The sequence below is a fragment of the Chlorella variabilis genome, assembly GCF_000147415.1.
Source record: "Chlorella variabilis unplaced genomic scaffold CHLNCscaffold_4, whole genome shotgun sequence".
Lineage (NCBI taxonomy): Eukaryota > Viridiplantae > Chlorophyta > Trebouxiophyceae > Chlorellales > Chlorellaceae > Chlorella > Chlorella variabilis.
The window spans coordinates 1,534,023-1,559,252 of NW_005435084.1; the positions used below are offsets into that span (position 1 = coordinate 1,534,023).

Here is a 25,230-nt window from a genome sequence, read left to right on the forward strand (position 1 = left end):
GACAGAGCATTACAGGGTGCGCAGGTACACCAGTTCACATGCCTCGTAGTGTGTGAGTGAGCAGGGCCTGGTAGCTAGCGTTCTCGTCCACGGCAGCGCCGCCTGGCTTGCTTGCTCCAGCGTCCGCCGCTGGTTGGGCCGACTGCGGCCTGGCCACCACAGCCACCGGCTCGGGCAGGCCGAAGCAGCTGAACACCTGCGCCCGTGCCTGCCGCACTCCCTCCAACGGGCCGTCCCAGGCGGTGGCGCTGACCAGCTCCATGGCCGCCTCCACATCCTGACTGCCGTCCTCGGCGGGCTCGAAGGTCAGCAGCATGGTGTAGAGCTGCTCCGCAGCGTACCGCCGCACCTGCGCACACGGGATGGGGGGGATGGGGAGCGGGAGCGGTGCCAATGAGGAAGGGCAGGTGGCAGCAGCACAGGAGATGGAGCAGAAGATGTTCGAAATCGGAGGATGTTCGAAATCGGATGGCCGACGTTCGAAATCGGAAGGCCGACGTCGGATATCCGAAGTCGGATATCCGAAGTCGAAATCGAGAGCAGCAGAAGAAGAGAGGAGCTGTTTCAATCATTCAATCAAACAATCGATCAATAAATACATCAAAAAAACAATTGAAACCCTAGAATACTTGTTCATTCCACCATCATTCAGTGGGCAGATTTAAAGGGAACTAGCCGACTGGGGCTCCCAACGAGGGTTCGGATGGTGCCGTGGGACCTCCCCACACAGCACCCTCCCGCACCTTCGGGTAGCGGTTGCCCAGCATGCCCAGCGCCGCACGCAGGGCGCCGCTGCGGACCGGCTCCTCAAGGCTCGCCAGCTGGCACAGCACGCCCGCAGCGGCATGCAGGCGCGGCACATCGGTGCACCCCTTGACCTCCTCCCTCACGAGCTCCAGCAGCTGCAGGGCAGTGGGAAGCCAGCATGGGTCAATAAACACAGCTCACTACAAGGCGAGATGCAAAAGCCAAGCGGTAAGCAGGCTGCCTCTGGCACACGACCAGCCCACCTGCTCGGGAAATGCCGAGTGCGGCGGCTGCAAGTCGCGCAGCGCCGTGCGGCTCAGCAGCAGGTCGGCGGCGAGCAGCAGCGGGGTGCACATGCGGCCGCCGCGGCGGTGGCGTCGCCACACCGCCAGCAGGCTGGAGCCCAGCTGCTCCAGGCGGGGCAGGTCCTCCTGCGGCAGTGGAGGCGGCGGAGGAGGAGCACAGCAAGGCTCATGAGGTGCGAGGGAGGCGAGCGGTGGCGAGCCAAGCCAAGCACAGTCGGCGTCGCAGCACGAAAGCAGGAACGATGGTAGGTGCCCGCCTGGGGCGCCTGCCTCCCCCGGTGCAGCGCACCTGCAGCTGCTCCTGTACGGCATCCGCCAGCGCGTTGCCCGCGGCGGCGCCCAGCTGCGCATCCAGCCCGCCGATGCTGAAGGTCAGGCCCTCCAGCAGCGCCGGCTGCACCTCGGGGCGCGCCACCAGCGCCGCCAGCTGCGGCAGCGCCTCCAGGCTGCCAAACTCCTCCACAGGCCGCCCCGCCACGGCCGCCGCCAGGTCGGCCGCCAGCGGCACCCCCGCCGCCGCCGCGGCAGGCAGCAGCTGCTGCAGGCAGGCGTCCGCGGCCTCCCGCATGCGCGCTATGCGCTCCACCGCCTGCCGCAGCAGCGCCAGCAGGGCTTGCTGGGCCAGGGCCACCAGCTGCTGCTGCTGCGCGGGGTGCGCCTGGCTGGCGGGCAGCAGGAGCGGCAGCAGGCGGGCCAGGCCCTCCATCGCAGCCTCCCGCACCCAGCTGCCCACATCGCCCCTGCAACAGAAGGATGGAGGGGTGGTGGCAGCAGCAGGTGGGCAGATGCCCTACCTAAATTGCCTGCTGCAATGCCGCAGCAGAAGGCCGGTGGCGCAGGATGCCGCACAGAGCGCATCCCAGCCTTCCTTCAACAAATGAACCAGGCAGCACCAATACACGGCAGCCCTTCCGCTCACCTGTTGTCAATGCTGTAGTCGTCTAGCGCTGCCAGCAGCGGCGCCACCACCGCATCGCAGGCCTGCTGCAAGGCCTCGGCGGGCAGGCACACACCGCTGCCGCTGCCACCGCTGCCGCTGCTGGCGTCGGCTCCATCAGGGCCGCCGGTGTTGGCACTGCCTGGGGCTGCTGCCGCGCCCTGGCCCAGCAGGGTGAGCGCCACTTGGGCCAACGCCTTGGCCGCGTTCACACGCGTCTCCGCATCCCGCGCCTCTGCCGCCTCCTCCGGCACGCTGGCCGCCGCCAGCGCCGCCAGCACCTCAGCCTGCCGCGGCTCCAGCAGAAAGCGTGGCAGCGCGCCGAGCGCCAGCGCCCCCCCGCGCCGCGCCGCCACGTTGCCGACGTCGCCCAGCGCCGCCGCAAAGTGTTGCACCAGCTGCTGCTGCGCGGCGGGGCTGGCGTGCGGCAGGTAGCGCGCCGCAAAGGCGGCCAGCGCCGCCGCCGCGGCCGCCTGGACCTCGGGCGTCGCGTGGCGCAGGTTGTCCCGCAGCTGGCCCAACAGGCACTCCCGCTGCTCATCCCGCAGCGCCAGCCCCGCAGCCGCCGTGGTCTGCACCAGGCGGCAGATGGCGGGGCGCAGCACCTCGCCGCCCTTGCCGCGCGTCAGCCGCCCGCGCTCGACGGCCAGCACGATGTCTGCCGCTGCCGCCTCCAGATCCGCAGGCAGCTCCACGCGTGCCAGCCTGCTGGGCAGAGGAAGCAGCAACAGGGGCGTAGAGCGGCAAGCGAGTGCATCAGCCAGGTGCCCGCTGGGTGGCCTTCCGCTCACCCCACACACACACACGCTGCCCACCTGAGCGCCGGCAGCAGCTCCGCCACCGCCGCCACGGCGCCGTGGCGGGCCTCCAGCACGCCGTCGGTGCAGAGGGGCAGCAGGAAGGGCAGCGCCTCGTCCAGGAAGAAAGCGGGGCGGTGCGGCACCAGGGCTGCAAAATGCAGGGGCATCGCGCAGAGCTGCCTGCTTGGGCGCAGTGCCTTGGATGGTAGCGAAGCATCCAATCCGCCGAAAAAACGAAACACCCCCCACACCCCACACATCATCTGCAAGCCCCTCCACACCACCACCACACACGCCGCCCGCCCGGCTCACCCGCCAGCGCCTGCGCCGCCAGCTCGCGCAGCCCCTTCTCCCAGTGCCGCAGCTTGCTGCGCAGCAGGTGCCAGGCCAGGGGCTGGAAGTACTCGGGGAAGGAGGCCACATAGGGAGCCACACACAGGTAGGCCTGCAGGGCGGGCGGGAGTGGCATGGGGGGTGAGCAACAAGGTTGACTATGTTTCCCAGGAGGAAGGTAGCCAGGTGACGAGGGCTGCACACTGGAGCCATCATGTTTGCAGACTGGCAGGCAGACGGAGCAGGAAGGCGTGCTGCCCACAGCGGCGCTGGCGCGGCAGCGGAGGCAGCAGATGCGCCGGGGGGGCCCACGTTTTGCCGCGCGGAGACGGTGAAGTAGTCTGCGGCGGTGAGGATGTCGATGCCGTGAGGGAAGGCGCCCAGCCGGCCCACGCACTCCTGCGGGCAGGCAGGCAGGCGGGCAGCCACCACTCAGGCGCAGGCAGGGCTGCACAGGAGCGGCGACTCTGGTGATGTGGCTGCAGGACCACCGCTGCATGCGGCCCACCGGCCCATCCAGGGCATCTCGTGCAGGCACTGCCAGGCAGGGCAGGGCCCAAGAAGGTGCCGGTACCACGGGTGACGCCCCCGCTGGCGCCACACCTGGAAGGCGGCGGCCGCGGCGCGCCGGCAGTTGACCTTCCGGTCGTAACAGGCGGCCGTGATGAGGGCGGGCGCCAGCGCAGCCACTGCGCGAGCCAGGCGGCGGCAGCGGGGAGGCAGCCAAAGGGGTGCAGTCAGCGGCTGGGCAGGGGGTGGGCAGAGGCTGATCCATTTCAAACAGCCCCATGCGACACCCTCCGCCACCCGCGGTTGTTGGCCAGCAGCGCCCGTGGTCAGCCCCGCTCCATGCTGGCCGTCCTCGCTGCCCCCCCGCGGGCCCCGCCCACTCACCGGTGGCCCCCAGCGCCTCAGGCGAGTATGCACGCGCAAAGGCCCAGCACACATAGGCAGCAGCATCCCGCACGTGCGCCCCCACGCTGCAGGCAGGGGGAGTGCGGCAGCGGGGCATGGCTGCGGTCTGTGTGCTGCCTGTGCTGCCCGTGCTGCCTGTACCACCGGCATGGGTCAAGTACGCGCAGCTGCCATTCCTCCCTTTCTGCCGCCCGCCACCAAACACACGCACGCACCCGCCCCCCACCACGCCCCGGCCCCGGCCTGCCTCCAACCTGCAGTGCCCTCGCCGCACATCATACTCCAGCGCCCGCACCACCAGCGGCGCCACCGCCGGCAGCCGCTCGGGCAGCAGCAGGCCGCGCCGCGCCAGCTCAGCCAGGCCCAGGCACCCGCCGTGCCAGGCGGTGTCGCTGGCACCTGCGGGGGGGGGGGTACCATCCCACAGGCAGGCCTCACAGCCCTGCTGTGCTCCCTCCCTGAGCCTCACATGCACCCCAGCACCATGCGTATGCTGTGCGCCCGCCCGCTCCCTCACCCGGGGCGAAGAAGGTTCCAGCAGCGAGGCCACAACATCATCCGCCAAGTCGCGTGGCAGGCGCCCCGTCACGCGCCCACCCCCCTTGGCCGCCGACCAGCGCACCACCGTGTCGCGGTCGGCCAGCCCCGTCAGCAGCGCCTCTATCACGCCTGCGGGAGAGGCACCAGGGCGCACCACAGCCAGACTCGGCATCGACACCGGCGTCGGCTCCAGCACTAGCAGGCTTGGTGTTGGGCGAAACAGGGAGGCGGCCAAGGCTGGCCATCACAACCAGGCAGGCATAAAAGCGCACCTTCCAGCTGCTCCGCGTGCTCCACATCCTCCTCCGCCTCCGCCTCCGCCGCTGCTGCCGCTGCCGCCGCGCGCTGCTGCGCTTCCGCAGCGGCGGCTGCAGTGCCGCTGCCGCTGCCGCCGCCGCCGCCCAGGTTGGCGACGATGCTGCTCTTCTGCCCCTTCTGGTAGCGCCAGGCGGCGGTGCGGGGGCGCAGGAAGATGAGGCCGATGCGTTGGATCAGCTTCACAGCCAGCTTCCTGCGGCAGCAGGGGCATGACAGGTGGGACAAGCACACAGCACAGCATGCCCGGCAGCTGGGCTGGGCACCCGCAGCCGCAAGGACCGCCCGGCGCCCACCTGGCCAGGGCGTTGGTGGCTGCCAGCTGGCTGCCCAGCAGCTGCACCGCATAGGGGAAGACCTGCGCCGCTGGCGCCAGCAGGGCGGAGCGCTGGCCCAGCTTGAACAGGGTGGCAAAGGCCAGCGCCGTGCCCTGCACAGCGGGGCGGCCAGGGAACATGGTCAGCTGCAGTGGCGGGCGCAGGAGGCGTGGTGCCGGCACTGCGCACCAGCGGCGGCACCTCTCGAGCTGCCCTGGCTCCCCACCTGGCACCAGGAAGGATGCGCGCTGGCTGTCGCCGCTGCCCAGCGCCTGGCAGCCCCACCCCAGGAACTCGCGCAGCGTGGGCGCCATGTCGGGCCGCGTCAGCAGTCGGCCCAGCACCACCGCCGCCATCTCGCGCGTGCTGCCGGGGCTGGCCAGGTAGCGCTGGCACAGGCGCAGGATGGTGCCCACAAGGGGAGGGTAGCCGGCGCCCGCTGCACTGCCTGCTGCCGCTGCCTGCCCTGTGGCGGCGCCGCCCAGGGAGGAGTCGACCAGGACGATGTCAAAGGGGATCAGCACCAGCATGGACAGCCACAGCAGGAGCACGTACTGCGGCAGCACAGGGCCTTGTCGCCAGGCGTCAGCAAGGCGAGGCCGTGCCCCGGCAGCCATAGAAGCGGATGCGGTCCTGAGGCAGCAGCCACGCAGCACGGGTTCAAGTGGCGAGGCGGCACCAGTCCGTGCAGCGGCCTTGCCTGAGCCTCCCACAGGCCCTGCCCATCCTCCAGCCGCGGCGCGCCACCCTCCTGCCGCTGCTGCCGCTCCACGTCATCTAGGTGCACCAGCAGCGCCACCACCGGCTCAAAGCTGGCGACGTCGTTGGGGAAGAAGCGCAGCACCGTCTTGTACCCCCTGCGAGCAATGATGGCGCGGCATGCGAGAGGTGCACAGGGGGCATGAGCCAGTACGTGGCGGCCCCTCCGCCCGCAGGACTGTACTCTTCATGCGACTGGTGCTGGCTGGCAATAACTTCCCCACGGCTCTGAACTTGCCACCATCCCCAGCTTTGCAGCGCACAGACCCCAGCCACACACCTGACCATGGAGAGCTGCCAGAGCAGGCGGCTGACGCCACGCACGCGCTGCAGGTCGGCCGCGGCCGGGTCGGCGGCTTGGGCGCGCAGCAGCGCTGCCAGCGGCTGCACCGCGCCCTCCAACAGCGGGTCCAGCAGCTGCGCCTGCTCTTGGTACTTGCTCAACTGCAGGCCGGAGGGCAAAGGGCATGAAATGTCGGCTGGGGAGGTGCAGCAGGGCCGAAAGCGGCGGCGGCGCCATGGCGGCAGTGGCGGTGCGGCATGGCGGCAGGTCTGACAATGCAGTGCAATGCGTGAATCCATCTGCCGTCTGTTGGGCTCACAATCTGGGCGAAGCGAGGGAAGACGGCCTCCGCCTGCTCGCCAGCGCTGCCGTCCACCCGCTCCAGGAGCTGCCGCAGCTCTGGCGCCTCCTCAACAAGCCTCAGACCGCTGTTCGGCTCCTCCTCCACGTCTGGGGCGCCACTCATGGCAGTTCAGTGCCGCTAGTGTGGCCCAGTTTGGCCTCCCTGCCGCTTCCCGCACCCCTGGTCAGGCCTAAAGGCGCACAAAAGTGATCGATCGAGATGGGCGATGCAGCCGGCCCCCCAATTGAACGCAACACGCGATGGCAGTCAAACGTCCCGCGCCAGCAAGGCAGGAAGGGACTGTGCACACTGGATCGTGCACACGTAATTGGGCATGCACGCCAGACACCCATCAGCTTGTGTCCTCGTTGCACACGACATCTCTCCCGCAGGGATCGCTTCATGGCGCAGGCGGCTCCCGATGACGCCGCGCCACGCATGAATGGGGCAGGCGGCGAGCCTTCAGGCCCAGCAGCTGCAGCAGGAGCAGACTTGCAAGCTGCGGCAGGCCCCGCCCAGCCCTCGCTGCCCACCTCCGGCCAATATAGCCAGTATAGACCCCGCGATGATCTGCCAGACCTCCCAGGCTACCGCCTGAGGCACACGCTGCGGGGCCACGGCCGGCGGAGCAGCGGCGCCGGCATGAGCGACGGCAAGGTGGCGGTGACGAGCGTTCGGTTTGACGGCGAGGGCAAGCGCCTGGCCAGTGCGAGCAACGATGGCACTGCCATGATCTGGGACACAGACACGGGGGAGCTGCTGCAAACGCTGAAGGGGCACATTGCGGGCATCTCGGGCGAGTGCTGCTTGCTGGCCGGCTGATGCCTTGCAGCCCCGTCAGCTGGTGCAGGAGGAGGCGCGCCTTTCTGCGCTGCTTCCTGACCTTGATGGCCAGCCAGCAGCCAGAGCGCTGCTGGGACTGCCCCGTGCGCTGCTGCCCTGCGTGCCTCCTGCGCGTGTTGGCCTGGTGCCCACCGGTGCGCGGCGTTGCGCCGCTGGCGTGCGTGCAGACGTGGCGTGGACGCACGACGGCCGCTACCTGGCCACCGCCTCGGACGACAAAACGCTGCGGGTGTGGGACGCCGCCACCGGCGGCACCGTGCGCCTCCTGCTGGGCCACACCCACTACGTCGTCTGCTGCGCCTTCTCCGCCGGCTCCAACCTGCTGGTCAGCGGCGGGTTTGACGAGGTGGTGATTGTGTGGGATGTGGTGAACTGCCGCCCCATCAAGTTCATCCCAGGCCACTCCGACCCGGTGTCTGGCGTGCACTTCAGCGGCGAGCCGGGCCTGAACGAGCTCATCGCCAGCTGCTCCTTTGACGGCCTGACGTGAGCGGGGGAGGCGGAGGGGGGCCACAGGCTGTGTGTGTGGGGTGAGGGAGCATTGAGCAGCAGCTTGGGCGGGGCAGCATGCCGCCTCCTGCGTGCTGTGGGAGCACACGCATCCAACAGTCAGTGGTGGCAAGGAACCACACCCACCGTGGACCCCGCTGCATCGCGTGCCCTCGCCGCTGCCTGCTGCCTGCAGGCGGGTGTGGCACACGGGGACGGGCCGGTGCCAGGCCAGCTTGACAGACACGGCCAACCCTGCGCTGTCCTGCGTGCGCTTCACGCCCAACGGCAAATACCTGCTCACGGGTGAGTCGTTGTTGTTGGGCGGCAGCAGGGAGGCTGTCTGGGGAGGCTGGCAGGGAGGCCAGCAGGCACGGGCTGGCCGGCAGGCGCTAGGAAAGCGCTCGGTGGTTGTGGCGACGGCAGCAAGCGTGCTCACGCCGTACCCCCTGCTCGCCTGCCGTGCAGCCACGCTGGACAGCCGGCTGCTGCTGTGGGACCCACATGTGCGCAAGGTGAAGAAGACGTATGTGGGGCACCTCAGCCAGCACAGCTGCTGCCAGGCCGTGTTTGTGACGCACAGCCCCGACCCCCGCCACAAGTACGTGGCGTGCGGCAGCGAGGACCACCACGTGTATGTGTGGGACCTGCAGACCAGGAAGGTGGGTGTGACGCACGGTCCTGCCTTGGTTGTGCCGGGGTGGAGGGGCTTGACTGGCTTGCGCACAGGTTGGGGGATGCATGATGGCGGAGTGATGAGCTGGAAGTAGCTGCATTCCCTGCCCCCCTTGCTCGACCCCAACCCACTTCACGCACCTGAAATCTCACCTCCCTGCTGCTGCCCTCTGCACCGCAGATAGCTGGCATCCTGCGGGGGCGCCCCAGCGCAGACGCCCCAGGGGACGGCCACTGCAGCACGGTGCTGGCGGTGGATGCGGCGGTGGGGCGCCAGCTCATCGCCAGCGGCGGCCAGGCTGGCGATGGCACCATCAAGATCTGGGCGTGCGAGGAGGGCGGGCCTGAGCAGCAGCCAACGCCAATGGAGGCATGACCATGCATCTGATTCTAGCAGCACTTGGCACTGTTAATTCCTCTGCTCGACTTTGTTGCTAACCGATTGCACACAGCTGCCAACGACACGGCCCTTGTGAATAGGACCCACTCTGGTTGGTGAGAGTCTGGCAGAGAAGATGAGCAGCCACTATTGCATGGTTTGCGACAGGGGCGTGGCAAGGTCAAGACTGAGGTGCAATGAAATGGGTCAGCGGGGAGGCAATGAACTGGAAACAGGAGACAGGAGGTCTGCAGTGTTGGGAGTTGGAGTGCAAAATTCAAGTGGGCAGCGGGTCGGGGTTCACCCTTTGCCTAGTGCCGGGCGCACCGCGTTTCCCAGCCGCGATTCGTGCAGCATGTTGTTGAGCAGGTGCATCCAGAGCCTGTAGGCGGAGGGGTGGCACCAGTGGCTGCACTCGCCCGGCAGGTGGGTGCCCCACATGGGCGCCGTGGCTGCCCAGGTCTGCAAGTGAGCGTCCGCGATGTAGTGTATGAGGCCAGCCAGCGGGGCGTTGTATGGGCCACCTGCCATTGCAAGCGGCTCCTTCCGGAGCCAGGCATCCAGCATGGTGCAGTTGTAGGGAACGGTGTTGTTTGGGGGGCGCACCCCCGACGGCGACTTGAAGTGCTGCGGCAGGCAGTGGCAGGGCGGGGTTGATGCGAGCGGCTGTGAGGCGTGCTGAGCGGCGCAGGCGGTGGGCCCAGGCTGCAGTATGTCATATGTTCTTATTCCTGAAAGCATCTCGCCTGCCCCCTACCTGTACCGGGGTGTCCATCCAAATCATGGGCGGCAGCTCCGCCCGCTGCTCATCCCACCACAGCGCGTGCGCGACCAGGGCTTGATACAATGGGCTGGCATCAAAGGCCTCCCCACCCGCGCCCGGCCAGGGGTAGTGCAGCCTGTGGATGGGTGGCAGGGAAGCCCCAGGTAGGCAGCACTCGGCAGCGTGTCACAGGCAAGGACAGGTGGCACGCCAAGCCTTCCACCGAGACTCACCCAAAGTTGAACACTACCAGGTCGCGCTTGAAGTGGGGCAAGTGCTTCCGGAACGCAGGGAACAGCTGCAGCGGCAGCCCCGCACAGGGGCAGCGGTTGTGGGAGCATGCACTTGATCATCGCCACCGCAGCATGTCTAGCATGTCTACCACTCATGCTCCCGTTACACACCACCACCACACCACCACCACGCATCCACCCCCCCACAACCCACCACTTCCTTGCCTCACCAGCTCCCGCACATGCTCGACCACATCCACCCGCACAGTGCACACGCGCGTCGCCGCCGCCAGCTCCAGGCACACTGGCGCGTAGGGCCGCGGGGTGTGCACCGTGACGAGCTTCTGGTTGTCGGCCTCTGGGATGGGTGGCCTACATGTGGGCAGGGTCCCAAGCCAAGCGAAGCAAGTCACGCTGTGACAGGATATGTGCAGACGGCGGCTGGCTGGCTGCACAGGTGCCTAGCCATGCGCTGCAGAGGTCTCCCAGCTGCGAACCCCATGCCCAATGCGGAGGCGCAGGGGCACCCACGTGCGGCGCAGGGAGGGCGCAAACTCGCGGAGGAAGCACTCCAGCGCGTAGTACAGGTTGTATGCCTGGCTGTCTCCCATCAGCCACAGCGTGCGGCCACGGATGCGAGCAAACAGCTCGCAGGGAGAAAAATCCTGCAGGGCGCGGCCGCCACAAATGCACAAGCCAGCATGAGGAGTGATGCAGATGAGAATGACAGGCTGCCCCTTCCAGCAGCGCCTCATCGGGCATGCCTGCCAATGCCCACTGCCACGTCTGTCCCCCGCACCCGCAGCCGATGGCCCATCGACATCAGAAACCTGGCGGCAATCACAGACCGGTTCTGGCCTGCAGGGTAAAATGCAACAGGCAGGGTTGGCTGAGGAGCACACACCGGCACCAGGCCCGAGTGTCCGGCCTCCTCCCACTGGCAGGCACCCGCTTGCCTGCGCCCCCACCTGGGTACAGCGAGTCGCAAGTGAGGCGCCCCGCAAAATGACACACGCCACAGCAGACTGGCCACTTGTGGTGCTCTGGGGGGCAGTGTGAGCAGGACTCGCTCCACGTGGGCAGGCTGCTCATGTCAAAGGCAAAGGGGGCCTGCTGCCCCGCTCCGGCGACAGGTGCACAGCGCCTGCAGCATGAGTGGCGACCGTCGTGTGGGAACACGGCTGCTGCCACAAACGTGTGTGGCAACGCTGCTGCTCTGTCTCTGCACCAGCAGGGGCTGCCAGGAGGCAGCGGCCAGTGGATGCCCGCCTGCCAGGGCAATGCAATGCAAGAGTGGGCAGCTTCCAGCCGCCAACATGGTGTCATGGCCTGCCTACTCACCACTGGTGTCTAGAAGGCAGCGTGAGTGGGGTGTCAGGTAGGCAAGGGCATCAGGGGCCGCCGCCCACTTCACAATGCTGCTGGTGTGTGGCGGCGACGCACCGAGCGGCGGCGGCGCACCGCCCAACCACTCCACCAGCGGCAGCCGGGGCAGGTGGCCACGCAGGCTGACGGCACCCCATGCCGCCAAGAGAATCAGCAGGAGCGCCGCCGGCCTGTAAAACAGGGAACTGTGCAACTGGGAGAGACGAGACGCCTCTGCCCCAGTCATGCAGCCTGGCTGGTGGCAGTCGACAGTACAGCCATGTTGCGAGTGCTCTTATCGCCGCAGGTGCAGTAGCAATGACAAGCGTGGGAGGGGCGCCCACCCTTCGCCCTCTGTTTGCATCTGCCTGCATTTGGAAACCCACAGCGGGCGTAGCGGCAGTCAGGCCCCAAGCCCAAAACAGCCTTCCTTGCTCCCCATCCTGCCCCTTATTTCTCCAAACACTCTCATAAACTACATCAACGTGTCAGGGAGGTCGCAGGACCGCCCGGCGCAGCTGCAGACGGGGCAAGGACAGTGGCGGGGGCCGGCTTTTTGCTCTTTGAGGCTGTATTTTCAAAGTTCTGGCAGCCTGAGGCGGCAGGATGCTGGCGCAGCGCGTTCTGGGAAGGGAGCTTCATGCAGGCCCAAGTGAGCGCCATGCTGCTGCCTGCAAGCGAGACAGGAGGGCTGCTCAGCGGCGTACAGCACAAAGGGCGCATTGCAAAGCTGTCGGGTCCGCATCGGGTGTTCAAATGCGCCTCCATGTGGCCTTGCAGTCCACGCCCGCCCCTTTGTGGCCGAGTTTCGCTGCGAGGGCCGCTGCAGCGGCACGGTGATGAACAATCCGGGCCTGACGGGCACCCCCGCCTTTGCAGCCGAGTACAGCAAGGTGCGACGGCGCCGGAGAGCGGCGGCAGGGCCGCACTCGGCCGGCGCGCCGTGCGGAGCGGCCGCCGCCTTCTGCCTCACAACCTTGCTGCTTTTGCAAGCAGAGCCCCGTCCCACCCAACCGTCGCCTTCCCTGTGCAGGTCTACAACGACTGCAAGCTGCTGGCCATCGCGGATGAGGAGGGCTTTGTGTCGATTGTGGACACAAGCGCGGAGCTGCCCACAGAGATGGCGGACGACTGGGGCCCCAACAAGCCGCGCGCGCAGTGGCTGGCCCACCGCAACGCCGTCTTCGACATTGCCTGGTGCAACGTGCGCATGCGCCTGCCTGCCTGCCTGCCTGCCTGCCTGGCGGTGCTTGCAGTTGCCTGTGGGCAGACACTTTGGCAGGCACATGCCGGCCTGGTGACAGCTGTCGGCAGCTGCGCCAGTGCCCGCTGCCCTTCACGCCGCCCACTGCCGCCCACAGCCAGCACCGGCCTCACATCCCCTGGCTGTGCTGGCCCCCCTGCCTGCCTCCCCTGCCTGCCTACTGGTGCAGGACGACAGTCAGATGCTGACCGCCTCTGGAGACCAGACGATCTCCCTGTGGGACACCGGCCACGCCGACCTGCTGGCCTCCTTCCGCGGGCACAGCGGCAGCGTCAAAACCGTGGCGCCAAGCCCCGCCGCCCCCTCCATCTTTGCCTCTGGTGCGGCAGCGCGCGCCGCGCCACTGGCTGAACCGCGGGGTGGGCGCCTCGCTGCTTCTGTGTGTCGTGTGCTGCACGAGATCGTGTGGCGGCGCCTGGCAGCGCTTCCAGCCGCTCATCCAACGCGTGGCGCCATTCCGACCGTGCAGGCGCGCGCGACGGAGCGCTGCTGGTGTGGGATGCGCGCGTGGCGGCGCGCTCCGATGCCAACACCGGCCAGCAGTTCCACTCCCCCGTCGTCACAATCCAGGTGGGGGCAGGGCGGCAGAGCACTGCGCTGGTATGCTGAGAGGGGGCCACCGCAGGGCCCGGCCGCTGCCGCCGGCTGCCCCTGCCATGTGTGCTGACCCCTGCCTGGCGTCCCTGTCCCTGCCGCTGCCGCTCCCTGGGGCGGTGCAGGACGCACACGCGCTGAGCGAGAAGCAGAAGCGGCGGCGCACGCCGCTGCAGGGGCGCACGCGGCCCTCCGTCACCTCCCTTGCCTTCCTGCACGGCGACGGCAGCCAGCTGGCCACGGGAGGTGCGCCGTGCCGCCTCGCTGCCCTGCCGCTGCGAGCTTGCCTGTGCCTCCCCGCCTCCCCCGCTGCTCGCCTGCCTCCTAGTTTGACCCCATGCATGCCACCATGCCGTCCCTGCCCGCCCCTCCACTCCCCCGCTCCAGGCGTGGACGGCATCGTGAAGTTTTGGGACCTGCGCCAGGCAGGCGGCGGCGCCACGGGGGAGGCCGCCCCGGCCATGCACCTGTCCCGCCTGTGCGACGCCAGCGTGCCGCACATCAGCCAGAAGCAGCACGGCATCACCTCGCTGGCGCTGCACCCGCAAGGCGCGCCTGCAGCCGGCAGCGGGGCCTGCGCCCGCGTGCCCCTCCCTGTGCTTCTGCGCGCTGCCGGCCCCAATCGCTGCTGCTCCTCGCTGACAGCTGCGCCACTGCTCCTCACCCCCCCATGCTGCCGCCCACCTGCCTGCAGGCAGCCAGCTGCTGGTGAGCCTGATGGGGGGCCACCACCTGGTCTACGATCCGCTGCGCCCCAGCATCGGCCCCACGCGCTGGTTTGGAGGCCACACAGGTGGGCGGGGCGGGGGTGGGGGGCAGGGCGGTTCGTCAGCTGGACATTGAAGGGGCCACAGGGGACAGGCCACCGGGCCACAGGCCACAGGGGGCGGAGACCTGCGCTGCGGCACGTACTTGCACAGACTAACCCCTCTTGCCTGCCCCCTGCCGCCCAATCTGCCGCCAGCTGCCTGCCTGCCGCTGTCTCTGCCGCTGCTGCGCTCACCCCCTCACCTCCCCCCTCCTCCCTCCCATGCAGTCACCTCCTTCTATGTCAAGGCGGCCTGGAGCCCTGACGGCACACACATCATCAGCGGCTCCACCGACAGAAGCGCATACATCTGGGAGGTGTGTGTACTGCATGCTGCCTGCAATCCAGCAGCCGTGGCGACGATGGCGGCGGCAGCGTGGGGACGCCCATAGCTGGCTTTCTAGGGCGGTTCGCCTGGCTACCCCCGACAGCCGCCTGCCGCGCCGCCTCTGCCGCACGCCCAGCGCTGCCTGCCCTGCCGATGCACGCGTGCTGCAGGTGGATGCGCCAGACGGCGCCAGCCCCTACGTGCTGCCTGGGCACCAGGGCGAGGTGACGGCGGTGGCGTGGTGCCCAACCGACTTCCATCAGGTGACCCTCCCCTCCCGCCCGCCCCTGCTGCCGCCCTGCCAGCCACCTGCGGCCGCCTGCCGCAGGCCCCACGCTTGCCAACGCTGCTTGGTGCTGCTCTGCTGAGCCTGCTACGTCGCTCGCTCACAACGTCACCCATCAACCATCACCAAACAACCCCGCCCGCCCCGCAGATTGCCACCACCGCCGACGACGCCACCGTCAGGGTGTGGACCATCCAGCGGCAGCAGCCCGAGGAGCAGGCAGATGATGGCAGCGCGCGCCTCGCCTGGGTCTACCCCTGGCAGCAACAGCGCCAGCTGCAGGCCGCCGCAGCAGCAGCGGCGGCCTACGACGATGCCGCGCGTGCAGAGGCCGCCACGCCCGGCCCCTCCTCGCCGCCGCCCGCCAGCTCCGGCGCCGACGGCACGCCCTGGGCGCTGGGCTCCTCCGCAGCCGGCAGCGGCGGCGGCACCAGCCTGCTGAGGGCGGCGCGCAGCGAGGGCACCGTGAACCGGCGCAGCGCGCTGGGGGCGGCGCGGGCGGCGCGGGGCGGCGACGAGAACAGCCACGCCAACCTGCGCCCGCAGCAGGCGGCGCCGGCAGGCGCGGATGCGCAGCGTCAGCAGCAGCAGCAGCAGCGGCGGCAAGCAGGCGCTGCGCCGCAGCCACAGCAGCAGCGGCAGCACGAGCTGCGAGCGCAGGGGTCGGTGCCAGGCATGGCGGGTGCAGCGGGGCGGCTGCCTCCCAGCACGACGCCCTATGCCGCCGCGGCGGCGCCGCTCGGCGCCCCAGCCAGCACCACCCCCGCCGGCAGGGCCACGGCGGGTGGCAGCGGTCGCCCGATGCGGCGCCTGGGAGACCTGCTGCAGGCCGCCCCCAGCACGCGCCGCGCCAACAAGCAGACCTCCATCACTTGCTTCCTCGGCTCCCCGGCCGGGACCCGCAAGCGCGGCAGCCGAGAGCCGCCCGCCGCCGCCTCCGCCGCTGCCGGCGATCGCGTCTCGCCGCTGCCGCTGCCGCTGCCAGGGCTTGGCGGCTCCAAGCTGCCCCTGCCCAGCCCGCGATCCAAGAGGATGCGCGTGTCTTTCTGCTCCCCCAGCGCCGCCAACCCGGCGCCCTGAGCCTGCGGAGCGGCAGTAGGCAGCACGTGCAGCGCGGGCGGCATGATGATTACATGTTTCCAATGAAATAAAGGGAGCACGTAGAACAGTGTAGGCAGGAAGGAAAATTGGTTGGTACAGGCATACAGTGGGTGTCTTGCAGTTGTTCAGCCAGAGGGCACCCGCCGCGGCTGCCCTCCCGGGGACTCTGGGTCGGCCCAGCGCCGGGCCTCGGGCCCCGCCCGCCACGCCTGCTGAAACGCGCACCACTCCTCCGGGCCCACCCCCAGCCAGGCCGCCCACTGCTCATCCTTGCGGGTCAGCTGCTGGAGGGGCAGGGCGCGGCCGGCCAGGGCGCGCGCGGCGGCGGCGCGCGGTGCGATGCGCCCCGGCAGCGAGTAGCTGAGGTATGTGGGGAAGGACAGCAGGGCGCCCAGCGGGAGGCCCAACTCCTCTGCGGGCAGCAGTGGAGGGGGGCGCGGCAAGGCAGGAGGTTGGGCGTGGAGGGCAGGAGAGCACGGGGAGCCGGCGGTCTCGCCCGGCCACCACGCTGCCAGGCGCCCCCGCTGCCAGGTGCCCCCATCCAAACCCAGCGCAGCACTTGGTCCTGTGCTGCCTGCCGCTGCCTGCCATGCGCGGCGCGTGCATGCGTGCCTGTGAGGAACCGGAGCTTGAGCTGGTACTTGGGCTCGTGCACCGGGTAGAGCAGCAGGCGGGGCATGCGCTCCAGCATGCACCGCACCTCGCCCAGCCCAAACCCCAGGCGCAGCCAGAAGGCCACACGCTCCTGCAGCGGGTGGGGAGAGCAGCAGGCGGGAGGCATCAGCAGGGGCAAGGCATCAGCGCTCCACGGAAGCAGCCAGGCAGGTCGGCTGGGAGCGCGGCAGTGGCGAGCATGCCCAGCGCCCAGCAGCCAGCGCCTCCGCCGCCCCGCCCGCGCGCCTGCAGCGTGGCCAGCGGGTACTTGGCCACGCCTCCCTTGGACAGCACGTGGCGCAGCAGGTCGGCATCCAGGCCCAGCCCCTCGCTGCACAGCACAGCGCAGGTGGAAACAAGCGTAAGCTGGCAGGTGGACAGAAGGCGGCAGGGCAGCGGTGGGGACAGGGACGGGGGCAGGGCCGCGCCTGTATGCAGCGCCAGCGCCACTCGAGGCCTCCATAGCTGGCCGCCCCACCCCCACGCAGCGCAGCGCGGCACCAACAAGCGCACCTGAGCCACTGCACCGTCTGCTGCAAGTGGTCCAGCGAGCAGAGCATGGCGGCAGGGTCCCGCACCAGCAGCGCCGCCACCTCGCGCCGGCTGAGCCCCGCCGCCTGAGCCAGGTAGTCGGCCTTGGCTGCCAGCACCCCGCTGTCCACCCCCAGCACCTCGGGCATGCGCAGTATGCCGGTGACTATGCGCTCCTGCAGCCCAGGCAGCCAGGACGAGCAAGGTGGAGGGAGCGGAGCGGCAAAGGGATGTGGCCGGGCCCCGTCGAGCATGGCAGCCGTGCTTGATTGCGTTGAAGCGCGTCGCTGGTGGCTCCCTAGCGCACAACGCGAGCCCGGTCGGTAATGCTGATGCAGGCCACCCTGCCACCACTGGCAGCCCCCGCCACACGCACACACACACACACACACACACACATGCATGCCTGCCCCCAGCGCCAGCCGCCCCCGCTGGCCCCACACCTGCGGCAGCCCCAGGTCCAGCAGGAACTGCAGGCGCGGCTTCAGCACGCCGTCCACATCAGCCTGCAGGCCAAGCGGGGCGGGGCCGCCCGTGAGCGGCGGGCCGACGGTACCAGTACCAGTACCAGTGCCAGTACCGCCCCATCTGCCACGCCGCTGCAGCCCTACGGCGGCGCCCGTCCCGGCGGCGCACCTGCAGGATGAGCGGCACGCGGTTGAGCACTTTGACGATGGCCGGCTGCGGCAGGCCCAGGTCTCGCTGCAGCCACTCAAACAAGCGCCGCAGGCTGTCGGGCGCCGCCACCGCCTGGCGCAGCAGCGCCCCGTGCCGCACAAACAGCGCCGTGATCTGCAGCACATGAGCCCGCATGGGCTCGCCGCGTGAGCAGCTGCAGCGCAGGCGAGGGGTGGGAGGGCAGCCACCCATGCTGAGCAGCCACAGCCACGCACGCGCCTGCCCATGTGCTGTGCTGCCCAGCCCAGCCAACCATCCCCGCCGCGGTTCGCCGCCCCGCGCCAGCCCCGGCGGCGCCGGGCCTCCCCTCCCCGCCCACGCGCCTCGTGCGGCGGGATGCCGATGGTGTGCAGGTAGGCGGCGGCCAGGTGCCAGCGCTCCAGCGCCTCTGGGCTGCCAAACTCCTCGGGGCAGCGCTTCAGAATCTTCCAGCCCAGGCCCGGGCTGAGCGCTTCCAGCAGCTGCGACACGCGGGCCACAGGCGGCGGCAAGCTGAGGTGCAGGCAAGCAGGAGTCGCGTGAGGCGGCCGCCTGCCTGCCTCGGGTGCGCCCCACCCCCACCGGCCCCCGCCCAACCCACCTCCAGCTTGGGCAGCACGTCCCGTTCCAAGGACAGCGCGTGCACGCTGCTGTCTGCCGCCTGCAGCGCTGCCAGGGCGCGCTCGGCCTTGCCCCGCACCACACGCTGGTCGCTGAGCTTGTACTGCAGCAAAGCGGGGAGGCAGGGGAGCGGAGCAGGTTTGGTGGGCAGGTCCGGGCGGCAGCAGCGGCGGTGTGGGGCTGGAGGCGGCACCATGAGCGGCCGCTTCTCTGGCATGCAGCAGCTAGTGGGATGCGGAGCATTCCAGCCGCGGAGCATGCCAGCCAGGCAGGCGCCGCCTGTGGCATGACGTTGAGGGCCTGGGGGCACCGACCTGCCGCCGGAGATAGCCGATCACGTCTGCATCGCCGGCAGCAACGGAGGCGTCCAGCAGCGGCGCCTGCCCACCGGCAGGCACCAGCCCTAAGCCACCCTGGGTCGGCTGCACGTCTGCCGCCGCCTTGGCGGCCGTGGCGGCGCAGCAGGTGGCCCAACCCACCAGCCGCCGCGCTCGCCGTGGAGCCATATGGTCCGCCACACACCACTGCGCTGCCGCCTCGTGGTGTCCACACCGCCTGAAGCAGTGGCTGTGGTCGGCCTGCACGCAGCAGGGCATGCTGCATGGGCTGCCCAAACAAGCAGCTGTGGGGACAAAGAGCGCTGAAAGCGAGGTGGAAACGAGCGCCGCCACCGCAAAAGCCCGCATTCGCCTGCCAAGCTGGCCACCAGGTTTTCTTCGCTGGAGCCCCTCCTCGGCCAAACCGCAGGCTTGATCGCCCCTCGGGAGCACTTTGCTTGTTTTCCCAGTGCAGCGGACCGGCAGCGGCGCGATCGGAGCGGCTCAGAGGTGGTGAAGGCAGCAGCGGGCCTCTCAGCGGTCAGGACAGGCGGCAGCGGAGGCCATCGTTCGTCTGGCGATGGCTCTGCGGCAACTGGGCAGCCGGCTGGCCCCCAGCCTTTTGCAGACGTCGGGGGGGCTCAAGGAGCTCTCGTGCAGCCTGCACAGCAGCGCGGTGGCCCAGGGGGTGGGCATTCCAGAGAGGAAGCACGACAAGGAGCTAGCTGGGCTGCACGAGGGTGCGTCCATGCCTCACCCCTCACCCAGCCACTGCACACAGCCCTCCCCAACCTGTTGCTATCACCTCCTGGTCGTCTGCCAATCCCTGGCCCCGGCGCGCGCTCCCCCGGCCGCTCCTGCCCGCAGGCCTGCAGCGCTCGGGCGCCGACCTGAGCGCCAAGGAGTATGCCACGTCGCAGCGCGAGGCGCCCAAGGACCTGGCGGGCGTGCTGGACGAGAGCGCCAACACGCTGTTCCTCACCGAGCTCTGGCGCGGCCTGGCCCTCACCCTGAAGGTCTTCTTCGAGCGCCCCGTGACGGTGAGGGCGCAGGCGGGAGCGAGGGCGGGAGCGAGGGCCCCGTCGGGGCTAGCGAGGCGCACCGGCACACGACTCGCATCTCGTTCCCCACTCCTTGCCTTGTTCCCCGCTCTGCCCTGCTGCTCACCCGGCTGCCCCTGACCCCCCGCAGATCAACTATCCATTCGAGAAGGGCCCGCTGAGCCCGCGGTTCCGTGGCGAGCATGTGCTGCGCCGCTACCCCACCGGCGAGGAGCGCTGCATCGCCTGTAAGCTGTGCGAGGCGGTGAGTGGGGGCGGAGGGGCTGAGGACGGGGAGCGGAGCGGTGGGGGGAGGCAGGGGGAAGCCTGACTGCCGCAGCTGGGATGGAGGAGGCAGCCTTGTTGTGGGGTCCATGTCTGCAGCCTTCCTACAGGCGTGGTGCCGCTGCCGCGGGTGGTGCCCCTGCTGCAGATCTGCCCCGCCCAGGCCATCACCATTGAGACAGAAGAGCGCGAGGACGGCAGCAGGCGCACGACCCGGTGAGGCGGCGGCGGCGGCGGCCGCTGTGCGGGGGCACGGCAGGCGGCTGATGCTGCTGATGCTGCTGCCCGTGGCTGCAAACGTCTATCTGCTGCTGGAGGCCATGGAGCTGCCCCTGCCCTACCACCTGTTGCTGCACCACCACAAAACAAACTCCCCCTGCCCCACCACCCACACCTGCCTCACATCCCTGCCATTCTCCCGCCCCATCCCCGCCCCGCCCCGCCCAGCTACGACATCGACATGACCAAGTGCATCTACTGCGGCTTCTGCCAGGAGGCGTGCCCCGTGGACGCAATCGTGGAGGGGCCCAAGTGAGGCGCCGGCACAGCAGGCGGCGGGCAGGCGGGCCAGAGGCAGCCGCGACCACCCCGGCCCTTTTTGAGCCAGCGACGGCTGCCAGCTTCTTGCGTGTCCACTTTGTCCCTTCCGCCTCCTGTGCCCCTGCTTGCTGCCCGCCGTGCCTCACCCCCTCTGCCCCTTGCGCCCCCGGACGCTGGTGTGCAGCTTTGAGTACAGCACCGGCACCCGCGAGGAGCTGCTGTACGACAAGCAGAAGCTGCTGGCCAATGGCGACCGGTGGGAGGTGGAGGTGGAGAAGAACCTGCGCAGCGAGGCCATGTACCGCTGAGCTGTACCGCTGAGCTGCGCGGCTGCACCTGCGCGGCCGGCGCGGAGTGTGTCTGCCACGGCTGCCACAGGCTCCGGCTCTCTGCTGCCAGCTTGGGTTGCTGGGTCGCAGGGGAGGAGCCGTGGGGACGCAGCTCCAGCAGGACTCCCAGCACTGCGCTTGCACTAGGCCACCCTCGTCTTGGCCACACCACGTTGCACTCCAGTCTCATGCGCTCCGCATGTGGCGGTTGATCCGCCGAAAGCTCTGTGCAGTATGTAAACTTTGGGCACTCCATGCTTTGGTGTACAGTTCCAGGTGGCAGTGAACACAATATGAGGTGATTGACATGGGGTCAGACAAGAGGTGCTGGCCACTTTCCTGCAGCTGGCTTCAAGGCTCAGGCCGGGCTGCCTTCCTAGTACGCGCGGTATCCGCCGTACGCCGGTGCCGGTGCGCCGTACCCTGCCGCTGCAGGCAGGCGGGCAGGCAGGCAGGCAAGCGGGGAGCATGGGCACAGGCCTGCTCACAGCAATGTTCCTGGCAGCTGCCCTAAGGCCAGGCAGGGATGGGGGCATCGCAAGCGGGTGCAGCAGCGCGGCGCCACCCACGTGCAGCGGCAGGTGGGCCCGCCAGGGCGCGCAGCGCGGGGGGCGCGCCGCCCGGGCGCTCCAGGATGGGGTGCTCCCGCAGCACATGGCTCAGCGCCTCCACCGCCGCCAGCAGCGAATACTTCTCGCCGCTCAGCTGCAGGCGGGAGGCGGCGGGCAGGGGCAGGGAACACAGGTGGCAGGAGGAGCTGTGTGGGCCAGCGACCGAGCGACGGGGTGCCAGGGAGAGGTCAGCGGGGATGAACTGCCAGCCACATTTGCCATGCCCCCTGCCCCCGCCCACACCGCCAGCCCACTCACCTCCACCAGCACATCGTTGTCCAGCGCGCAGGCAGGCAGCTCCTGCGCCCGCTTCAGCTCGATGCTGATCCCCGGGTTCTCAGCCACAATGGCATTCATGCTGCAGGGCGGGATGGCGGGGCAGCAGCTGGTTGTAGCCGAGCGGGCAGAGTGGGATTCGAATGAGCAGAGCGCACAGCGAGGGGCAGCGATGCCACTGGGGAGGGCAGGTGGGAGGCAAAGCCCAGCTGGCGGGCGCAGCAGCAGCCATTGCAGGCAGCGGAGCATCGCCTGCCCAGCTCGCCCTCCCGGCGTGCCGCCCCGCGCGAGCGGGGCGGCACTCACTTGTCCATCACTCCCGCCTCCTGCGTGCGGCTGATCAGCAGGCGTGCGCTCATGGGCTGACCCATGGGCGCATTCTCCTGGAACACCACGCGCCGCACACAGTCCACAAGCGCCTCCTGCACGCCAAGCAGCCGCACGCCACCAACGGGGCCAGCCTGTCAAGGAGGCCAGCATGTTGAGCAGCAGGGAATGGCTGGCCTTGGCGCTCACTGGCCCAAGCATCAGCATCAGAGCTGTGCCAGCCAGGCATCCAGCCAGCCAGCAACATCATCAGGGCAGCGCCCCATCTCAACGGCCGGTCAATAATGGAGGAGCAGCACTAGTCACAGCCCCCGCATGCACACATGCCCCTGTGGCAGGGCCTGCGCTGCCGCCCTGGCACTGCCACACCTGTGCCGTGTTGCGCGCCATGCGCCCCGGCGAGGGCAGCTCCCTGGCCGAGTTCCAGACCACCACCACCTGCTCCCGCGCGCCCGGCGGCTCCTGCAGCCGCTTCACGCGCCCCCCGGTCGTCTGCTCAATCTGGCGCACGGTGTTGCCGCCGCGGCCGATGATGAGGGCGGTGTCCACAACATCCAGCACCAAGCGGTACACAGTCTCTCGCGGTACAGACGCCGGCGTCAGCGGCGGCGCCACGTGCTGCCGCTTTGCGTCGGTGGCGTAGCCAGCAGCGGTGCCCTGGTAGCTGCCGGCGACTGCAGGCGCGCCTGCCTCGTCATACGGCCGCTTTGTGCCTGCCAGACCAGCTGGTGGTGGCGCCACGGCTGGGTGAGCCGCAGAGGGTGGCATAATGTGAGGACCTGCCGGAGCGGCGTAGCCGGCGCCGGCTGCCGGCGGTGGGCCAACTGCGGCTGCTGGCGCTGGCGCAACAGGCTGCTGCTGCTGCTGCTCTGCGACACCATGCATTCCGCCGTGTTGAGCCGCAGCAGCCTGTAGTGCGGCTTGCTGCTCCATGGGCCGACAGCGAGATGATGTGGGTTGCTTTCACCAGCCGGTTGCTGCAACTACTTCAATCGGCTGTGGTAAATCCTGAGAGCAACAAGTAGGAGAGGAGCGTCGTGCTCGTGAGCTTGGGAAGGAGATGGAGAGGGGCACTGAGCCACTTGCGGGAGAGGGGTCGTCACGAACAATTTGGAGGAAGAAGAAGAAGACAGCCGCGGGTGGCAGGTGGGCAAAGCCCAGCTGGCGGCCCCGTCACCCGTGGTAGCGGAGGTGTTTGTGGGACAGCACGCTTGAAGGAGCTTCTCCCCAACGTGCCCTGTGAGTCCACCCACCAGCTCCCCAGCTCATCTGCCACTTGCTTAACTGCGCAATCTTCCAGGCAGTCTCTATTCAAGCGGTGCAAGGTTACAACACGGCCAGGAGGCGCTGCATCGCATCGGTCCGGCCCTCATCAGGCATCGCATTCAGAAAAAATCTAAACAAGTGCAGGCGCCAAGTGCAGGTGATGTATGAGGGTGGTTGGCCACCAGAGGGGCCAGCCAGTAAAGAAGAAGGGAGTCAGCGTGCGTTTGGTGAGTTCAGCGCTGGCCCGGAGGCCGCGGTGAGATGAGAGAAGGGTTTTGATGATTGGCACGCCCTGGGTGGTTGGCAGAGGAGGCGGCCATGAGGGAAAGAAGAAGTGCCGGTTGGGGCACAAAACTAAGGAAAAACACACAAAAACAGTTTGCAGAGTCCAGCCTCAACAGAGGGCCGCACCCGCGCGGCGGGCCGGCCTACAAGCCGGCGCCAGCCTGCCACGGCGGGGCGACGAGAGGACTGGGGCTGTGAGGGAAGGAGCAGCAGAAAAAAATGAGGCGGTGCCGGTGCCCGATCGCACCAGGGCATCAGCATCAAATGAGGACACGCTGGGGAATGAAAGAGGGAAGGGTTCAAAAGGGACGTCCCAATGGCTGCGCACACTGGGCACAATGGCAGCAAGCGCCCTGAAAGCCAGCGGCTGCGGCGGGGGTACTCAACGTAGGTAGCTAGTACGGCGCCCCTGCCACGGACTCAAGAGGCGGCGGCGGGATCAGGTTTGGTGCGAGAACGGTGTGTGTGCTGGGGGTACGATGTACAGCGGGGCCAGGTGCGGCCACCCGCGGATTGGGGGCGGCGCGCATCCAGCGGCAGCGGCAGCGGCGCCGCGCTCAGAAGACAAAGGAGGGCATGGGCACCACGGCGTCCTCCTCCACGGGAGCGGGCGGCGTCATGGCGGAGGCGGGCACATAGGGCACGCCGGCCTTCTCGGCGGCGGCCTGCGCCTGGTACACCGCATACTCCTCGGGGGTCACAAAGCGGCCCTTGACGCGGGGGCGGATCTCGGCATAGGCGCGGCGCGACTGCAGGCGGGGGGAGGGGGCAGGGCAGAGCGGTGAGGCGCTGGACGGGATGGCAGGTCTGCGCTGTGCTTGCCCGCCCAGGTGGCTGCATACCCAGGCCGCAAATCGCATGCGCGCTGGCACGCACCTGGTAGCGCACGGCGCGGCCAAAGTTGCGCTTCTTGCGCTGGCGCTCGCGGTGGCGTGCCACGCGCGCCGCCTCCTCAGCCTCCTCCTCGGGGGTGCGCTGCTGCGGCACGGCGGCCGGCTTGGCCATCGTGCCGCCCAGGGGCACCAGCTTGCCGGGCTGCTGCTGGCGCACGTAGGCGGGCATGTAGTTGGGCTGCTGAGGAATGAAGGAACTCTGCATGAAGAGGGCAAGGGGTGGTCAGGTGCCAGCAACTGATGGCTGCTGGTCCCTTGCCCACACTCCCGCGGGCGCCTGCGGCGGCGGGCCCTCTCGCTCTGCCGCGGCTCGCACCTGCTGGGCGTTGTAGGAGGGGACCTGGAAGCTGTAGCGGTCGCCGGCGGCGGGGGCGAGGTCGTCGGCAAACGACGGCACCACGCAGTCGACCAGGGGGTCGAAGGAGAAGGGCGCGGCGCCGCCAGGCAGCTCCAGCTCGTCGCTGTCCAGGTCCAGCATGTCCGAGGCGCTGAGGGAGCGGGAGAAGAAGCTGTCCTCGTACAGGGTGAGGGGCGCGGGGGCCACGGCGGGCTCAGCGGCCACGCGCTCCACCTCCGCCTCAAACTGCGGCACCACGGCCACGTCGGTGGTGGCGGTGGAGGCGGCGGGGGCGGGGGCGGTGGAGGGGGTGGCCGCGGAGCCCGCGGTGGCCACCGCGCCCGTGGCCCGGTTCGTGGACAGCTTCTTCAGCGGCTCGGACAGGGCGGAGGAGGTGCGGGACGTGGAGAGGGAGGAGGGGGGGGCGGCGGGCGGCGCCGCGCCCTTCTCGGTCGACCGCGTGGTGGAGTGGGTGGTGGCGTCGTTTGCCGACGACGTCGCCCACGGCGCCGGCGACCGCGTCAGCTAAAAGGTCGTCA

General features: G+C 69.2%; 8 protein-coding genes across 8 annotated transcripts in view; 3 read left to right on the forward strand and 5 right to left on the reverse strand.

The window, feature by feature from the left end:
- Positions 1-34: 34 nt before the first annotated feature.
- CHLNCDRAFT_57101 (hypothetical protein) lies at positions 35-6,717 on the reverse strand (the record flags this gene model as incomplete). Its single annotated transcript, XM_005850317.1, has 18 exons — positions 35-349; positions 744-902; positions 1,011-1,178; positions 1,342-1,792; positions 1,972-2,694; positions 2,805-2,937; positions 3,102-3,234; positions 3,435-3,521; positions 3,726-3,811; positions 4,017-4,102; positions 4,292-4,436; positions 4,635-4,706; positions 4,850-5,088; positions 5,189-5,322; positions 5,443-5,763; positions 5,889-6,066; positions 6,249-6,412; positions 6,571-6,717. The coding sequence occupies 18 exons, from the start codon at positions 6,715-6,717 to the stop codon at positions 35-37; spliced, it is 3,741 nt and encodes a 1,246-aa protein (XP_005850379.1).
- Positions 6,718-7,603: 886 nt separating this feature from the next.
- CHLNCDRAFT_20737 (hypothetical protein) lies at positions 7,604-8,977 on the forward strand (the record flags this gene model as incomplete). Its single annotated transcript, XM_005850075.1, has 4 exons — positions 7,604-7,923; positions 8,123-8,232; positions 8,395-8,592; positions 8,817-8,977. Coding segments are annotated over 4 exons (789 nt in total), but the record flags the coding sequence as incomplete, so codon positions are not given.
- Positions 8,978-9,280: 303 nt separating this feature from the next.
- On the reverse strand, positions 9,281-10,799 carry CHLNCDRAFT_142251 (hypothetical protein; the record flags this gene model as incomplete). The annotated part of the gene is made up of 6 exons (XM_005850318.1): positions 9,281-9,607; positions 9,738-9,879; positions 9,977-10,041; positions 10,207-10,348; positions 10,508-10,641; positions 10,776-10,799. 6 exons carry the CDS (start codon positions 10,797-10,799, stop codon positions 9,281-9,283), a joined length of 834 nt encoding a protein of 277 aa, XP_005850380.1.
- A 1,148-nt stretch (positions 10,800-11,947) lies between these two features.
- Positions 11,948-15,701, forward strand: CHLNCDRAFT_142252 (hypothetical protein; the record flags this gene model as incomplete). The annotated part of the gene is made up of 11 exons (XM_005850076.1): positions 11,948-11,993; positions 12,122-12,234; positions 12,375-12,545; positions 12,775-12,925; positions 13,075-13,175; positions 13,325-13,445; positions 13,587-13,783; positions 13,902-13,992; positions 14,236-14,324; positions 14,506-14,598; positions 14,772-15,701. The coding sequence occupies 11 exons, from the start codon at positions 11,948-11,950 to the stop codon at positions 15,699-15,701; spliced, it is 2,103 nt and encodes a 700-aa protein (XP_005850138.1).
- Positions 15,702-15,737: 36 nt separating this feature from the next.
- Positions 15,738-17,777, reverse strand: CHLNCDRAFT_57102 (hypothetical protein). Its single transcript, XM_005850319.1, has 6 exons — positions 17,464-17,777; positions 17,351-17,413; positions 16,890-17,083; positions 16,623-16,707; positions 16,335-16,467; positions 15,738-16,134 (listed from the first exon to the last, which is right to left on the reverse strand). The coding sequence occupies exons 3-6, from the start codon at positions 17,054-17,056 to the stop codon at positions 15,848-15,850; spliced, it is 672 nt and encodes a 223-aa protein (XP_005850381.1). The 5' UTR covers positions 17,057-17,083; positions 17,351-17,413; positions 17,464-17,777; the 3' UTR covers positions 15,738-15,847.
- A 1,645-nt stretch (positions 17,778-19,422) lies between these two features.
- On the forward strand, positions 19,423-20,675 carry CHLNCDRAFT_20716 (hypothetical protein; the record flags this gene model as incomplete). The annotated part of the gene is made up of 5 exons (XM_005850077.1): positions 19,423-19,542; positions 19,694-19,807; positions 19,976-20,043; positions 20,275-20,358; positions 20,552-20,675. Coding segments are annotated over 5 exons (510 nt in total), but the record flags the coding sequence as incomplete, so codon positions are not given.
- Positions 20,676-21,072: 397 nt separating this feature from the next.
- Positions 21,073-22,795, reverse strand: CHLNCDRAFT_142255 (hypothetical protein; the record flags this gene model as incomplete). Its single annotated transcript, XM_005850320.1, has 5 exons — positions 21,073-21,125; positions 21,266-21,401; positions 21,566-21,665; positions 21,890-22,005; positions 22,280-22,795. The coding sequence occupies 5 exons, from the start codon at positions 22,793-22,795 to the stop codon at positions 21,073-21,075; spliced, it is 921 nt and encodes a 306-aa protein (XP_005850382.1).
- Positions 22,796-24,337: 1,542 nt separating this feature from the next.
- The window catches only part of CHLNCDRAFT_57104 (expressed protein), a gene marked incomplete at both ends in the record, with an annotated part of 1,404 nt that continues 511 nt past the window's right edge, over positions 24,338-25,230 (reverse strand). The window contains 2 exons of the mRNA XM_005850321.1: positions 24,338-24,553; positions 24,671-24,986. Coding sequence (XP_005850383.1) covers positions 24,340-24,553; positions 24,671-24,986 — 530 coding nt within the window. The remainder of the gene's footprint in view (positions 24,554-24,670; positions 24,987-25,230) is intronic.

Excerpts from the sequence above, each read along its gene's own strand:
- CHLNCDRAFT_57102 (XM_005850319.1), bottom strand. The coding sequence starts at position 17,056 with ATGCCCGAGGTGCTGGGGGTGGACAGCGGGGTGCTGGCAGCCAAGGCC. Across the intron at positions 16,468-16,622 it reads ACCCGCTGGCCACGCTGCAG|GAGCGTGTGGCCTTCTGGCT; the intron begins GCGCGCGGGCGG and ends CACCCGCTGCAG. Across the intron at positions 16,135-16,334 it reads CAAGCTCCGGTTCCTCACAG|AGGAGTTGGGCCTCCCGCTG; the intron begins GCACGCATGCAC and ends TGCTGCCCGCAG.